Consider the following 15,578-nt stretch of genomic DNA (forward strand, 5'->3'; position numbering starts at 1 on the left):
TTGCACACTGGGGCCTTTATTTGGGGCCACATCCTTGTGCCGGAAGCAGCCCACAGAATGTCCTTGGCACAGCCTGGCTTTGTGCAGTCTCTTGCTTGGGGACAGGCTGTGGTAATTTCATAGCGTGTTTCAAGATTCCTTCATGAAACATTCTTTCCAGCCGTTAGAGTGATTTTTTTTGTTGTTAAATTAAAGTTCGCTGGAGCTGACAGTTTTTCAGCTGGGTAAAGCTGTCTGTATGCGTGGGAAATAACTAGAATAAAGGCAGCGGGGTTCAGTGTGCAGTCAAAGCTACAACTAGTAATTCCTCTTCAGGTTAAGAAATGTGTAGGCTTCCTGAGAAGAAGGCAAGCAAAGGACATAAAGGTCAAACTGTCAGATAAACAACCTTAGGAAAGGAAAGAACAAGTTGGATTGCATAAGTCAAGCCTGTCTTTAAGGAGAAATAACTGAAAATGTCTAGAGTAGCTGTGCAAAACCATAGGATCACTATGCGCATATGGAAGAGAACATAGTCTCTTTTTTTTAGCACAATCTTAAATTATTTTAAATAGAATTTGAAATACTGTAACTTCTCTTCCGTTACATGATGATGTTTCTTCCTTAGAGTATTAATAAATATTAGTATTTTGAACTATCTCAAAAATGCATAATATTCTTTGCTATTTTTTTTCCCCACAGAAATTGTTCCATTCAAACACTGTATTTAAGACTGATGCCAAAGGAACATTAGTAATGTATTATCTTTTAAATTCTTGACTATTGCAGGATAGAATTTTATCTGGACAGACAATGGGCAGTTTTCAGTCATGTTTCTAGGGTTACAGATGGGAAAATGTTAATTATAGTTGTCTGCATACACAGAATCTTTGTCTCTCAGGTACCGGCAGCCACTTGGGTTTGGCAAGTCTGGCACAGTTGGGCTCAACTTTTTAAACTCATGTCCAATGTATCATTTTTTTCCTCCCTTATTTATAACTGGAATGACACATCATGACACCTATTTTTTGGCCTCCTATTTTAGGATCTTTTGTGATGTCCTCTCCTATGGGGGATCCCCTGGAGGAAACTGAGGTGCAAAGAGAGGTGATGCTCTGTATGCCAGTACCTGTCTGTTGAGGATGTCCAGATGAAGTGCTAGCTGAGACTCCCAAAGATGAGATCTTCGCTGGAACTGACAGTTTTTCAGCTTGGTTGAATGGGGCTCTGAGAGACCTTATCTAGTTAGCGGTGTCCCTGCTCACTGCAGGGGGGTTGGACTAGATGACATCTAGGGGTCCCTTCCAACCCAAAACATTCTATGATCCTTTTGGGGAGAAACAGAGGATAAGACCCCTTTTTTCTTGTGCAAGAGGCCCCTTGCAATTTGCAGATGTGTTGACAAAGGTCTAGTCTTTAGATAGGAGGAGCTGTGATCTCTGCTTACTAAGTATGTTATGGAGCCAGTGCAGTTCAATGAAAACAAAATTTTAAAAAAATCTTTAGCTTTCTGATTATAAAACTTCTTTTTGCAAAGTATTCTACACTCTCAAACCCAATTAGCATCAGTGTTACTTGCAGCATTCAGCACATCCGAAATTCAGTTAGCATTTGGAAACACGGAATCTGTTACATGTTTTAAGGGCATGATCCTCTATTTCAGACTTCAAAATAAGCTTATTCAAAGAAAAAAAGGCTTCCTAGTCTAATATAAATTGAAATCTTATACATTCTTCCTAATGCCATCAAAACCACTTTGCATCTGTAAGCAGTTCTTGCAGGACAGAAAATTTTGATTCAGCATGTTAGTACTTGCAAACCGAAATTTTAAATGAACACAGATTGATTACTGGACAATTACTATTGATAGAAGCTGAAGTTAAGTCCAAAAGGTTGACATTGTTTCTGACTGGCTAACTCTTTTATTGGAAAAAGTCTCACGACGAGTGAAATTTCAACCTTGTGGAACCAAAACAAAAAGTTTGAAATGTCCAACTTTCCTGGAGAACAGAAATTCCCCTGTCCTCACCAGCCCTTCCCCAGCCTGTGAAAACTGAGACAAGACGACGTTTTCAGAAAGAACTTACAGTGTATTAATATAAGAAAATATTAACACTTGAAAAAGCAGCAGCATTCCCCCGGTTTTCTTGGTAATGGCGTGCCCTGTTAAACCAATCATACTCAGAAATGTGTTTCCATTTCTGGCATGTGGTATGTCTTTGTCCCAAAGCTTCTGATGTCCCATACAAATGCAGTTCTCCTTTAATTTTATAACTGTGGCCCTAACTCAAATCACTTACCATTGTAGAACTGGAGGCTTTTGGTGTTTTAATGGTGTGGGGGAGTTGCTGCTCTGAAGCATTACCGTGCACCAAACACTTTCTAGGTGGCACCGAGAGGTTCTGGGCGCTCTCTGCTGCCATCTTCATGAGTGGAAAGGATCAGTGTCTTGCAGTTCTTCACCTCCACTTTTCCATGAAGTCAGTCACTAAAATATGTATCTGTTCCAAAGAAACACCTTGGTGCCAAGTTTGAGAATAGATGACATTTCAGCGTGTTTGTTCTCAACTGATGAAATATGTAAGTGTGCAGTTTTCTGTTTCTCACTGGTTTGGCTTTTGTAGCTAAATTAGAGCCAGGTGCACAGCTCATGCCTTGCTTGAACTTTGATGGTTTGCTGATCTCTTTGCTATAAGCGTGCACAAGTAAGATGGTATAAACAGCTTGCCTTTTTCTTAAAACCTCAAAGGTCATTACAGTTTTAATATGCTCAGGTGGTGCTTCAAAGAGCCCTTTGTTATTTTACACAGCTAATTCTAAGTAGATCTACATGATATTTCCAGTACCAGAACCTCAATTAAGCCCTTTATTGTAAAACCTTCTTTCTATTAAAGCTTGAATGTACCACATTGATAAACCTGAATGCTTTAGAATGTTTGGGTTTTTTAGCATTAGAGTAAGTGTGTCTAAAAATAAACCAGCATCAGCTTTTTCAGTATCATTTAATATGCATAACAAATACACTAATGTGGGAAAAAAAAAAAAAAAAGAAAAAGCAGAGTTATGTTTTGAAGGCGATTCGATCTCCAAAAGAACAAAACAAAGTTTACGCTTTGACAACAAGCTGGGGGACAAAAGAAACCCAAGTCATTGAGGAAAAGTACCTAATCATCGTGTCAGCTTGACACACTCGATTGTAGGACAGAACTTTCTTTTCGGTAATCTGTTTTGAAAGCCATGAAATAGTCGATAGCAAATGTTAATCTCTCAAGATGTGTGAACCCTCTAAAAAAAAAAACAACCACCGCGGAGCTGGTTTGCATGGTGTTGACCTGAATAAGGGGATAATGTGCTTAAGCAGCTTATTCATTCTTCAGTGCTCTTTGGAAAGGGAGGGCTCCACAATGGTTTGCCACTCGGGGCTCAGACGTGACCACTGTTCTTTTCACTTGCTGAATGTTTCATTCTTTTGTCTCCGCCCTGGGTTTCTTCATACGTTGTTCCAAACAGGACTATAAAGGAACTTTTTGGGGCTATTTCTTGTCGAACTGTAACGTTTGTGAAGCAGAATGCACTGAGCTGTAAAGGAATTTTGAACCCTGGGTATATAGCTGGCAAGCTTTTCATCAGAGATGTGTTGCTGAATTAATTGTCTCTGCTTGTGAGACTTCCCAGGCTGGAAGTTTACACATACCCCAGAAACATCGTATTAATTGTTTTAAGTATTCCACATTAAATTTCAGCATCAAAGATACGTGAATAAATTCATGTAGTGGTCCTTATAAATGGAGCCGTTTCATAGTTCTGAGTTTTAACGTTGGCTATAGATTTCAATGCTCACAGACATGAAAGATGCAAAAGTGGCAAAAGGAGTGTATAAGAGCCGGTGTTTCAAGGCATTCCCGTGGCTACTTTAGCACTTTTTAAACAGCATAACTGTGAACACCTCTTTCTCTTGAACTTTCACAGAATCACTGCCCAACTTAAGCTGGCTTCTTGAAGGAATCAGCGTGACTCAGTCAGGCTGTGAAGTGTTTTGGAAACGTGTCTTCAGAATTTAAAAAATAAAAGGACCAAAGTCGATTGTTGTTGTTGTTTTTTCCATTTTGAGCATTGTTTTACAAAATGAGAAAACAGCCATTGTTTAATAGAAAGCTCGTGGAAGTATGTTAAAAGAGCAAATCAATTTAGGAAGAAGAGTTACAAGAGTTGGAAAGGGGATAAGTTACACTGAATTGGACCATGGAGCGTGCAGTATGCTTGCACAGGACATGGAGCAGCAGAAGCCTACTGGCATGGAAAGCTGTGGCAATGGGATTTTAGAAATGGGATTGCTGTTTCTGAGTCTTACCACGACGGTCCTGACAGAGGCTCCTGCTGCTTGGCAGTTCTGCTTTCCAAGCTTGTGTGCTCAGTCTGATGGGAAGCACGAGGCAACTCCCGTGGGGTTTCCAAACTTGTCTTAAGATTTCACATTGCTGAAGAGTTCATTTGCAATTCCTGTGAAATTATCTCCCAGAGAAATAAAATTATCCTTGATTTGTCAGATTTTCCTGAGGTCATTTCAAATAACTAGGCAAATTCAAAATGGAAATCAAAAAATAATTCCAGAAATAGTTCTTGACTACAAAATTGGAAATGATTATATAAAAAACCAAGAAGAGCATACAAAAGGGAAAACTACTTTGGAAGGTACCTGACATCAAGCTCTTGCCTGTTTTTCCTGCAGTTTCTGGAATAGGCACATATTTATGATTTTGATTTTGCTGCTAGAATACCGAGAATAATGTAAATACACAGGTAAAATTATTTCAGCCAAAGAACATGCTACTTAAACATGAACGCTACATAGAAATGGTGAAGAGGACAAACAAAATACAATGTAATGACCTCACTGTCATTTGCAAAGTAATTTTAATTTTGAGCTTTACTTGTTCTCTGATTTAAACAGTTGAATTAACAACTTCTGAAAGTCTGTAAGTAATGTATTAGAAATAGTATTAGAAATAGTTTGGTTTGAAATGGTGATGAATTTAGCAACAATTTTTTAGAAATTGGGTTTTAATTCTGCTGAATCTTTGTATTGATTTTTTAAATATTCTAATCTGATATCTTTAATTTTTTTATGGAAGTGAAGAGAAAAGTGAGGGAGGGACAAACACCTCTGTCTGTAGGTCTCCATCAGGATACTCCCAGGGGAGACAGAATACCAGCAAAGGTTTTACGTTTCTAACTGATTAAAATCAGTCTCTGACTGGGACCTGTGAACCGAAGGATTTTTCAGTTCTACAACCTAGAAAGGCTGTGAAGGGAACTTAGGCACTTTTCTAAAATACAGAAATCAGATTCCTGATTCCCAACATGAAGCAAGCTCAGCAAGCTTTCCAATCTTCATGTTGTACATTGAATGTTCTCTCCTGGAAGGAGGGGTGGTCTCTATTCAGTCAGTTAGAATAGAATAGAATAGAATAGAATAGAATAGAATAGAATAGAATCGTTTAGGTTGCAAAAGACTTTTAAGACCATCAAGTCCATTTGTCTTTGAGATGTTTTCCTAATTGAAACTGGTGTACAAGTTTCTGCAGCTGTCTTGGTTTTGCAAATTGTTTTTGGATGAAAAATGTTCAGTCAAGCTCCTGACTGATTCTACAAGCTGTTTTGGCATGTATGGGAGGATTGCACACTAGATACAACAGAGAAATAAGGTTATTCATTTTCAGAGGCCTGTGAAAAATAACAGCAAGGAGTGGTTTTCTATGAGAGTTCCTGGGGGAGCCAGTGAAAGCATTGAGACTGGAGAATTGCTGTAGCTGGAGTGAATTGTCAAAAGTGATTGCAAAACACTTTGAACACTTTTAGTAATTTGTAAGTTACAATTTGGAAATAGATCAGACCAAAACAAGACCTACTAGTAGCTTGGATGGAAAAGGTCAAAGGTTTGGTTCTGTTTTCCCATATTGAATTTTAGAAAGCAGCACATTTTCTGAATATCAGCTCATCAACACAGTTGAAATGATGGACTCTGGGAGAGATTTGTGAAATATGATGATAAAAGTAAAGAAAATGGCTTTTTAAAAATGTCAGAGCACTGTCAGGATGTAAAAGAAAAAGAGAAAAGTACTGACTAAAGCTTTAAAAGGTACTTTTGAAACATGACTTCCCAGAATAAACTTTTACTTTTTTACTTGGAAACAATGCACTTCCTTTGAGACTAGGGTATCCCTTTTCTTTCAAACAAAAGGGTGTTTCTTTAATCTCTTTGCTGTGTTTCTTCAGTCTGTAGGTAGAGGTGGATAAATGGATATGTACTTCATATGCTCGGGTTAATCCTCAAACACTGTATTGTTGTCTCCTTCTTATTAACTTAGAGCATTCTAGTGTAACTTGCTCGTGTAATAGTTCAAACTGTTTTTTCAACAGGCATTGCTGAAAGATCCTTTGTATATTGGGCTGAGACACAAGAGAATCAGAGGTCAAGCCTACGATGATCTTCTTGATGAATTCATGGAAGCTGTGACTTCGAGGTATGTGATATATCTGTACTATTCATTGGTGAATTCCACTGTGAACTTTACCTTGGGAGAAATAAAGGTCAGCAGCTTATGAAAGGAAGACCGAGTGGTTAGGTTCCTGATCATTTTTATTTTGAGCACAGTATTTTATAACTTTATAGCTGCCTGAGCTACTTGCCTTTAATATTGCAGTGTTATGAATTCACTGCACAAATGGTAAAACTCATCTTGAGATGAGTGAACCAGTTTTTCAAACTTCTTTTTCAGGACTTGGGTTGCTAGGTATCTGCCTAATAATTTTCTATGCCTAGGGCTGTGCCTACATGATTTTCTCTGTCTCTGTGATTTCATATGTGAGATGTCGGCAGACTGAAAGAAGCTACCATGCTTGGCAACCCCTGCCTCTTCCCCCACCAAACCCACGACAGGACTAAGCTTTCAGTGTTTCAGTTTTAAATGTCATGGAATGGACCTATACCAAGTCAACTCTTTCTCTTGCTTATTTTTTCCTATACAGAAAGTAGTTAAATTTATTATTAGACCATGATGCATAAAATAGTTCTCAGATGTCAAATAGCAGGTTTGCTCATATTTTCCTTGTTTGTTAAAATATTTGGATTTCTAGCCCTGCATTTAATGCATATAGCTAAAATAGTCCAAGTGCCAGGATCCTTAGCAGAATGTGTTTTCTGCAACTACATCCCAAAGCTGGGGCTGAGCTGTGGGACCTGGAAATACTTTCCAGCTCCTCAGTCTTGGCTTGTGCCCCGTCTGTGTTTTGACTCCATGTTGGGGCCTTACCTGGACATGCACCACCTCTGCTCTTCCTGCTCTGGTTCCTGCACAAAAGAAACTTGGGCAAGCAGGTAGTATTAATTTCCATGCCTGAAGCACATATTCCTTCATGTATTACTATACTCTTCCCCATCACCCCCAGCTGGCTGGCACTCCCTTGTTCATAATCTTACTATGGAAGTTGCTGGTTTGGCTCTACACTGTAATGTGTTTGCTCCTCTTCTGAGTGTTCCCCCTCAGATAAAATTGATGCATTTTCATGTCCCTAATAGAAGGTTCAGAGCATTAGAAATTGCTTTGTGGGCCACATTTTGAAAATCTCTAACTTAAAGCATTCCCTAACTCACCCTTTCTTTAAAATGAACCACAATCTTCATACTGAAGGAAATCGTCAGAGTCAAGCAGAAGATTATCTCAAGAATGTTTGAAGGTCTGGTTGACATGCTTTTTTTACTTGAACATCTTTAAAACTCTGTAATTTTGAGCAATTTTGAGCAATTTGTGTTTGCTTGACCTTCTGAAAGATCACTTCGTTCTCAGCTAAATCCGTCATGGTCTACAGTGGTGTAATTTATTTCATGTTTAAAGTGGAGCACTCACAAATTATAATTCACACTTTGCGTGGTTTACTTGTGAATTGTTTTGGCTGTGGTGTGACATCTATATTGACTATGATACTCATTTGCTAAGGTGAAGGGAAAAGTGGTGTATTAACTCAAAATCAAGTCCATTTGCTCAATAATTTCCTATGTTCCTCAATTAAAATTTGTGTTTAGTGTGCCGCTGGCAGCCTCAACACTTGCAGCTGATTCTGGTGTGGTGGGTTTGACTGTTAAAGATGCAAGTCATTATTTACTTTATGGTGTATTACTTTCCCTTGCTAGCCATTGTTGTGATCTAAGTAATTGTATACTTTTGTTAAATGCTAGTTATCTTTTCCTTGTGAAAGTTTCTCTTATGTTTTTCCTCTTTTCACTTTTCTTATCTTTCTGCTGGCTGTTTCACAGGGAGTATTTGCTTCTCTAATCTTAGATGCATGTTCGGTCTGTTACATTTTAGGTTGGTCATACTTATTGCTAGTTATTGCCATGGTACTCCAGAAGATACTTTCTTATTTAGCATTGCCTAATCAATTCTGAGAATGGGACTTCTGGGGAAATTTGTTGTTGTGTTTTCAGTACCATGGAATATTCATCTCCACAAACAACATAAAGCACAAGGCTGTCATGTGTTTTTAATAAGCCAAATTTAAAGACAGGCTTTTAAGGTGATGACAAATATTTTTAAGTTGGGAAATTAAGTTAAATACCTATTTTAGATCTTTTTCACTCTAATAATTCTCCGGAGAAGCCAAATACTAATAGATGTGAGATCCACGTTTTAGCAGCACTGCCTGGGAGCAAGCAGGAGCAGGCAGCTCCTGTGCGGGCCAGTGGACTTTGTACAGGCTTTTTGTTGGTTTCCAGGGAATCTTCCTAGACATGCACATCATCTTGATTGATTGTTACATTTTGAAAGTCTAGATTTTCATAAGATGATGCAGCATCATTTATAACATTTCATGTTGAAACATCACCTTTATGGACTAAATGTCGTAATGCGTAATAAAGAAAATGCTTTATAAAAAAGTGTGGTATATGAAGGTGTAGTTTCATCAACTACAATACTTTCTTCTTCTCAGCCTCCACTGCTATTCACCTGCAACAAACTCTTCTTATGAAACAAAATTATTTATGAAAGAGTCTAGATTTAAAAAAAAAACACCAACCCACAACTTAAACCATCCATTACTAAAAGATTTTAGTACAGTATGCAGTGTGCTATCATGGCAGAATGGAACTAGTACAATGTGATTTTTCCCAGATGTGGGAAGGCAAAAGCATATGGAAAGTATCAGGATTTCTGTTGACATAAATCCAGTGAAAAGCTTTTATTTATTTAAGTATGCATACATTTATCTGTTTGTTTATTTATTACCAGTGTCAGCAGCTGCCCTCTCTGAGGGCAGGTGCTCTAATCTCTCTTGACATTACTATGTGTTTCTTGGTTTTGTGTTGGTGTGGTAATTTAGGGGAACAGGAATATTCTAAATGGAAGGAATGTTTTATAAGATGAGAAAAAAGGGACAGTTATCTTCATCACTGAAGAACATAAATCAAATTGGAATTCAGAAACATTGTTAAGTTTCTGCCCTATGGAGAAATGGGTCATAAAACATTTTATATAGAGAAGTAGATTTTTCCAAATGGCAAGTTGTTCTTAAATATCTATGTTTACAGAGGAAACTCTGAGAGGAGGGATTGCTAAACAAGACTCTGGTAGCTGGGATTGATCCACCAAGGCTTCCTGTGTAACCAGAGGAAATAACTCTATGTTTTTATTCCAGTTCCTATTTCTTCCATACTTGCCTGTAATGATGCAAATAGAAATATAATCAATGGCCAAGAGGTATTAATGTACAACAGTGAAGTGATTATGGAAACACTCGAGGGGAAAATATGTAGAATGGAGATGGAACAAGAAATGAAGGGAGAGGAAAAAAGCACCTTTTTAATAACAGGGACTTGAATTTCCTTGTCTGATGCAAAACGTAGATTTAAAGGGTCTGGCAATTTTTTCCTTATTTTGAAGGACACTTCATTTTCACAAATCTGGTAAAGATAACTCCACCTTGAACCCCTCCAAAAAATGCCAGAGTAAGGAAGAACAGCATCCTACCAGCTTGCTTTCTGCTGCAGTCCATCCCCAATGGAGGCATTGTACACTGGGGAGGGACAATACTGACTTGCATCTCTGGTCTGTAAATGGATGGGAAACTTTTAGAAAATGGAAAGAACCTGGTATGTATTTCCCATAGGTTATTTCCTTGCCCACATACCGCAACCCAAAAGAGTTGGGAGGAGTTATTATTCTATTATAAACTAAACTCCGTGGATCTGGAATGTGTAAAAGCAACCTTAAATCACTGAAATTATCTTTCTATGCACGTGTGATGGTGAATTTTCAGTTTCACTTCAAGATGCAAATAATAGTGTTGGACCCTTGAAAAGTAATATCGTGTCATTTATGTTCTCTTCTGTAATCATATTTTAATTAAATCCTTCCCCACTCTTTTTATATGCTGTGCTTTTCTCAGGTTTGTGAGCTATAAACCAAGCTGCTGACAGTTGTGATTCAGTATGTTCTGTCCTAAATTACCATGATGTAGTCATTATTCCTCATTTGCCTGATTACATTATTCACAGATGGTAGCAGGCTTTCATTTCACATCATGTGTTACTTTAAAACAGTGTTTTATGGTAAGTACGGTTTATCTAACTTTGAGAACAACTGTAAAAGTAATATATCCACAAAACAAAAACACACAAATATTTTAATAGATGTTTTCATTTAGTAGATGACATTAGAATATAGTTCAATTTGTGAATAACTTAATTAGTTCGAACAGCCCTTACTTCTGGCAAGAAGTCAACATAAAGGTCCTTACAGCTGTGCGTCGTTAGGGAAGTGGTTGGACCACACAGTGGTTCTGACAGTATGCTCCAACACAGATTGTGAGTCCATGTGCCTCTGTCCTCTTCTGCACTGCTGTGGTGCAAGACCAAGACTTGTACCATGCCTGTACGTTCCCATATTGTTCACGTTAAAGTGGCTGTCAGGAAGTGAGCAGGAAGAAATCCAGCTACAACTCCCTCCTATGGCAGACTTGGTGAAGATCTTTCTGGTTAGAGATTTTGTCCCTCAGTGGGACTTAGGCCCTTTGAGGCAATTTTGCACATCTGTGACTACCTGCTCCGTCCACTGTTCAGTGAACATTACCTTCCTAGTGAAGATCACTGCAAGCCTACACGCTGCCTTGATTACAGTTACAATTGCTCTTTGAACCTACCCCCAGTTCCTTCCTGTGGTTACATCTGAGGTTCATTTTCAGCCATTGATGGGTTTGTGTTCTTCCTTAAACTGCTTAGTTCCAGGGCTTAGGCTTCTTTGCCCACCTAGACTCCCAGGCGGACTTTGCTTTTATACTAAGAGGGTAAAACCATTCAAGAGGATTCTTAGGTTGTTTGCCAATTAGAAAAGGCCCTCAAACTCAAAAACATTGTGGTTTTAAAACAGGGACTGTTGCGTTGGATAGTGGAGAGTGTTCTGGAAGAGGAAAACTCAAACAGTTTGATAAGCAGGATTTATTTTTTTATTATAGTTCAAGCAGCTGTGATGGTTTGCCTGAGGAAAATCTTAAAATTTTGTGATTAAACAAGATGACTTGTAACTGTTATTACTTTCAACATTTAAATTCTCCACAGATGATGCCACCTCTAGGAAGTTTATTAAGGAACCCTGAACCCTTTCCCAGTCTGTGGTGCTTAGTGGGGGTACCCTGCTTGGAATTGTCCTTGCCTGCATGTGTAGGGGAAAAAAAGAAGTAACTTAGCTGTAGTATGTTTTTTGAGATGGGATGCTTGTGCGCACACTTGCTGCTCCTTCGGTTGCCAAATCCAGGGGACTCTGGGATGGAGGAAAGAAGACTGGGCAGAAGGCACCTATTTCTGTATAGTCCATTAGGTAAGGGGGAGCAGGTTAATTAATTCACCCCCAGTATGAATATCCTTATAAAGAACACATAACAGAAAGAAGAATGTAGGCAAGCAATCTTTCTTTTTGTTATTTGGTGCCTTGTACCCCTCTTCTTCCTATTCCTGCTCTTTCATTTGGTGGTTAAATTACATCTGATTGCTGGAAATTTTGTAAATATATGCTTTACAAACTTTTCAGACACAGTAAGTGGCATAAGGAAAAGTGAATCTGTCAGTGAAGCAAAATCATAGCAGGATAGATAGAGCCTAATCACATCAAGTTTATTTGTAGAAAGAGTCCTGTTATTGTTTGTAATGGGAGACCTTAGAGAAATTCTGAGCAAAAATCAGTAGAGGAGTGTTGAAGAAATAAAACCTCATTCATCCCTTAAAGAAAACAAAAAGTAACGAGCTCCTCAAATAGAATACTGAGGGAGAAGGCTGTTGTTTTGGTTTTGTGGGACAAGATAGAGAGAGTGGGGGAATATTTTTATTATTTTTTGTATGCCTCTTGTATCAAAAGTTATTCTGAAGCTCAGAATTGGATATATCCATGTTCTAATAATGCTCAGCTATGTCCCAGTCATTCAAAACCCAACAAGTGAAGAACACGCTGTTCTCAGGCTTTTCTTCTCCAAACTATTTTAAGAAGGGATTTTTCAAGTGGAAAAGGCCTGGGTAATCTCAGTTACTTTCCTTCCTCTTTTATAGCTCCAGCAAATGGTGGGCAGGATTCTCAACAGAAGTTAGCTGGTGCAACTGTATTGTAAATGGAGTGAACATTGATTTATTTGAATAATTTGTGAGAGTGTAATATTTTAACAAGGTTTATATTGTTGTTACAGAAGCATAGTAGTTTTCCATGCCATCAGAAGCAGCAGTTTCTTAATATTTTTTTTCCTTTGGAAACTCTAGTAAAGTAAAATATCAAATTTTTGGCTGCACTTCACATCAGAATGTAATAAGATATCTGTCCCTCTTATCCCATTTCTGTCTCTCTCCCGTTACAAGTCAAGAATTATTTCTATCAAGATTTCAACTCTCAGGAAAACTTTGATTCACTGTAAGTCTGGCTAGTGGGATTGGGTACCTCGGTGCTTCATCTCTCCCTGGTCCTTTCCCCCACCAGACGGTGACACTACTGTGCTTTAGAATCACAAAATCATAGAACCATAGAATCATTTAGGTTGGAAAAGACCTTTAAGATCATAAAGCCCAACCATTAACCTAACCCTGCCATCCCACCACTAAGCCATGGCCCTAAGCACCTTGTCTACCTATCTTTTAAATACCTCCAGGGATGGGGACTCAACCACTTCCCTGGGCAGCCTATTCCAGTGATTGACAACCCTTCCATTGAAAAAATTTTTCCTAATGTCTAACCTAAACCTGCCCTGGCGCAACTTGAGGCCGTTTCCCCTTGTCCTATTGCCTATTACCAGGGAGAAGAGACTGACCCCCACCTGGCTACAACCTCCTTTCAGGCAGTTGTAGAGGGCAATAAGGTCTCCCATGCCCATGGGTGCCTCTGCTGCAGCTTGCAGGTTGGGGCTTCAGGATGCCAACAGCAGCAGGACTTTGGTAGCCTGAGGTTTGCTGGTAAAATGAAGCCCTGCTGCAGGAGGGCAGAAGGCAGCAGATGCAGCTGAGGCCAGAGTCAATGGTGTCCTCCTGGACTGACTTCAATGTCCTACCCTGCCCAAACTAATCTTGCCCTGCATGAGGGGGCCTGGACCCATCGAGGGCCATGGTCATCTCCCACCTAGGAAAGACTTAGATATCTCCTTTCCCTGCACCCTCTGAGGCATATGTGGTAGTTACCAGAAATTTTTAACATATGGCTTGTTGACCACCCTGGGTAGATGACATAGACCAAAGACTTGGTAGTCTGAATTTCCTGATCTCCACAACTTTTAGAGTTAAATCTGCTTGTTACTGTCACAGAATAAGAATCACAGGGGTAAGAATGAAACTTGGATATTGCAATCCTGCCCCAACTCCTGAGACTGCAGATATTTTTCTCTATTTTGCTTCATGACATAAAAATGTTTCAGGCAGTGCGGTTTCTGTCATGTGAAACATTGATGTCATGTTCTAGGTCAGTTCTTCTTTTAAAGGAAACAGTGTTTATTGGATAAAATGCAAACTCTAGAACACAATATTGAAGAGGATATAGGGGATGTAGTGGAGTCGCTGCTGCAGACCCAGGGACCAGTGGGGCCATTGCATTTTAGTTAAGCACAGCTGATCTGCTGCTCAGAAGGGCGCATGACTTGACCAGATCCAGAACGTCTAAGAGCTTCTCCATGAGTTTGGTGGGACCTAAAAACCACCTCCACCCAAGTGTCAGTTTTTGCCTGGAACAATGCAATCATGTATGTATAGTAAAAGTAATTCCCTTGTTTCATGCCTGCTAGGGATTATAAACATTGTCGGTGCCCAGTTGCCTACAAATAATAAGCCATTAGTAGATATCACTGACATAACCTATTCATCATTTGGATGTTACTAACTTGGTTTGTCACTGGCTGATTTAGCAATAAAACAAAATTTTTATTTTCACTTATTAACACTCTGTTAAATTATTTGTCTGGACTAAGCTAAAAATGTAATAATTCATACACCTGACAGAGAATTTGGAAGAACTATATGAGTGTGATAGAGGGAAATTATTAGAGGTGACTGGCAGATTAAATGCTTTAAGGAATTGCATCTTCAGAGTCTCTGTTCATTTGGCCTGATTCTGAACAGAAATGCTGGAAAACTGTAAATCAGCAGGCATAATTATGAAAATATATTTTTATATAAACTGGGCTGTTACCTACTTTCTACTTTTTTGTTTAGAACTTACACAGAGAACAGAAATATACAATGTTCTTAGTTATTTTTAAATTGTCCCTTTTCACTTGCATGTGGAAAAGTAACATGGGCCAACACGGGCTCGGCCAGAAACACTGTCTTGCTTAGTTTGTTCCCAACAGAGAGTCCATGGTACCTTCTCAGTTCCTTTGCTGATTTGCTGAGTAATAATAAATATAATCATGACCTCTGTTGACATTAATCGTGGACAACATCAGTGACCTTAAAAGAGTCAGATGATACAAAAGGGGGAAAAAATGTGGTAACACTGTAAATGCTTTTATATCAATGTATTTTCCACTATTTTTTAAACCTTTTGATATGGGGTATGGAGCTGTAACTGGATACAAGGATCCTTTTTTACCAACATCTTGCGTCCCAGCTATACTGATTTGGGGCAGGGTACAATATCCTTGAGCATCATGAATATGAGCCAGCAGTGTGCCCAGGTGGCCAAGAAGGCCAACAGCATCCTGGCTTGTATAAAGAATAGTGTGGCCAGCAGGAGTAGGGAAGTGATCATGCCCCTGTACTCCGGACTGGTGAGGCTGCACCTTGAATACTGTGTTCAGTTTTGGGCCCCTCACTACAAGAAAGACTTTGCATTGCTGGAGCATGTCCAGAGGAGAGCAACAAAGCTGGTGAGGGGACTGGAGCACAAGACTTTTGAGGAGTGGCTGAGGGAACTGTGGTTGTTCAGCCTGGAGAAGAGGAGGCCGAGAGGAGACCTTATCGCCCTCTACAACTGCCTGAAAGGAGGTTGTAGTGAGGTGGGGGTCGGTCTCTTCTGCGAGGTAACAAGCAACAGGACAAGAGGAAATGGCCTCAAGTTGTGGCAGGGGGGGGGTGGGGGTTGCGC

General features: G+C 39.2%; 1 protein-coding gene across 1 annotated transcript in view; it reads left to right on the forward strand.

Moving 5' to 3' along the window:
* ME1 (malic enzyme 1) overlaps positions 1-15,578 on the forward strand; it is a 141,872-nt gene that overhangs the window by 52,229 nt on the left and 74,065 nt on the right. Inside the window, exon 5 of the mRNA XM_009649151.2 lies at positions 6,400-6,503. Within this exon, the coding sequence (XP_009647446.1) occupies positions 6,400-6,503 (104 nt within the window). The remainder of the gene's footprint in view (positions 1-6,399; positions 6,504-15,578) is intronic.

The sequence above is a fragment of the Egretta garzetta genome, unplaced genomic scaffold (assembly GCF_000687185.1).
Source record: "Egretta garzetta isolate BGI_Z169 unplaced genomic scaffold, ASM68718v1 scaffold430, whole genome shotgun sequence".
In the NCBI taxonomy this organism is placed as follows: Eukaryota; Metazoa; Chordata; class Aves; order Pelecaniformes; family Ardeidae; genus Egretta; species Egretta garzetta.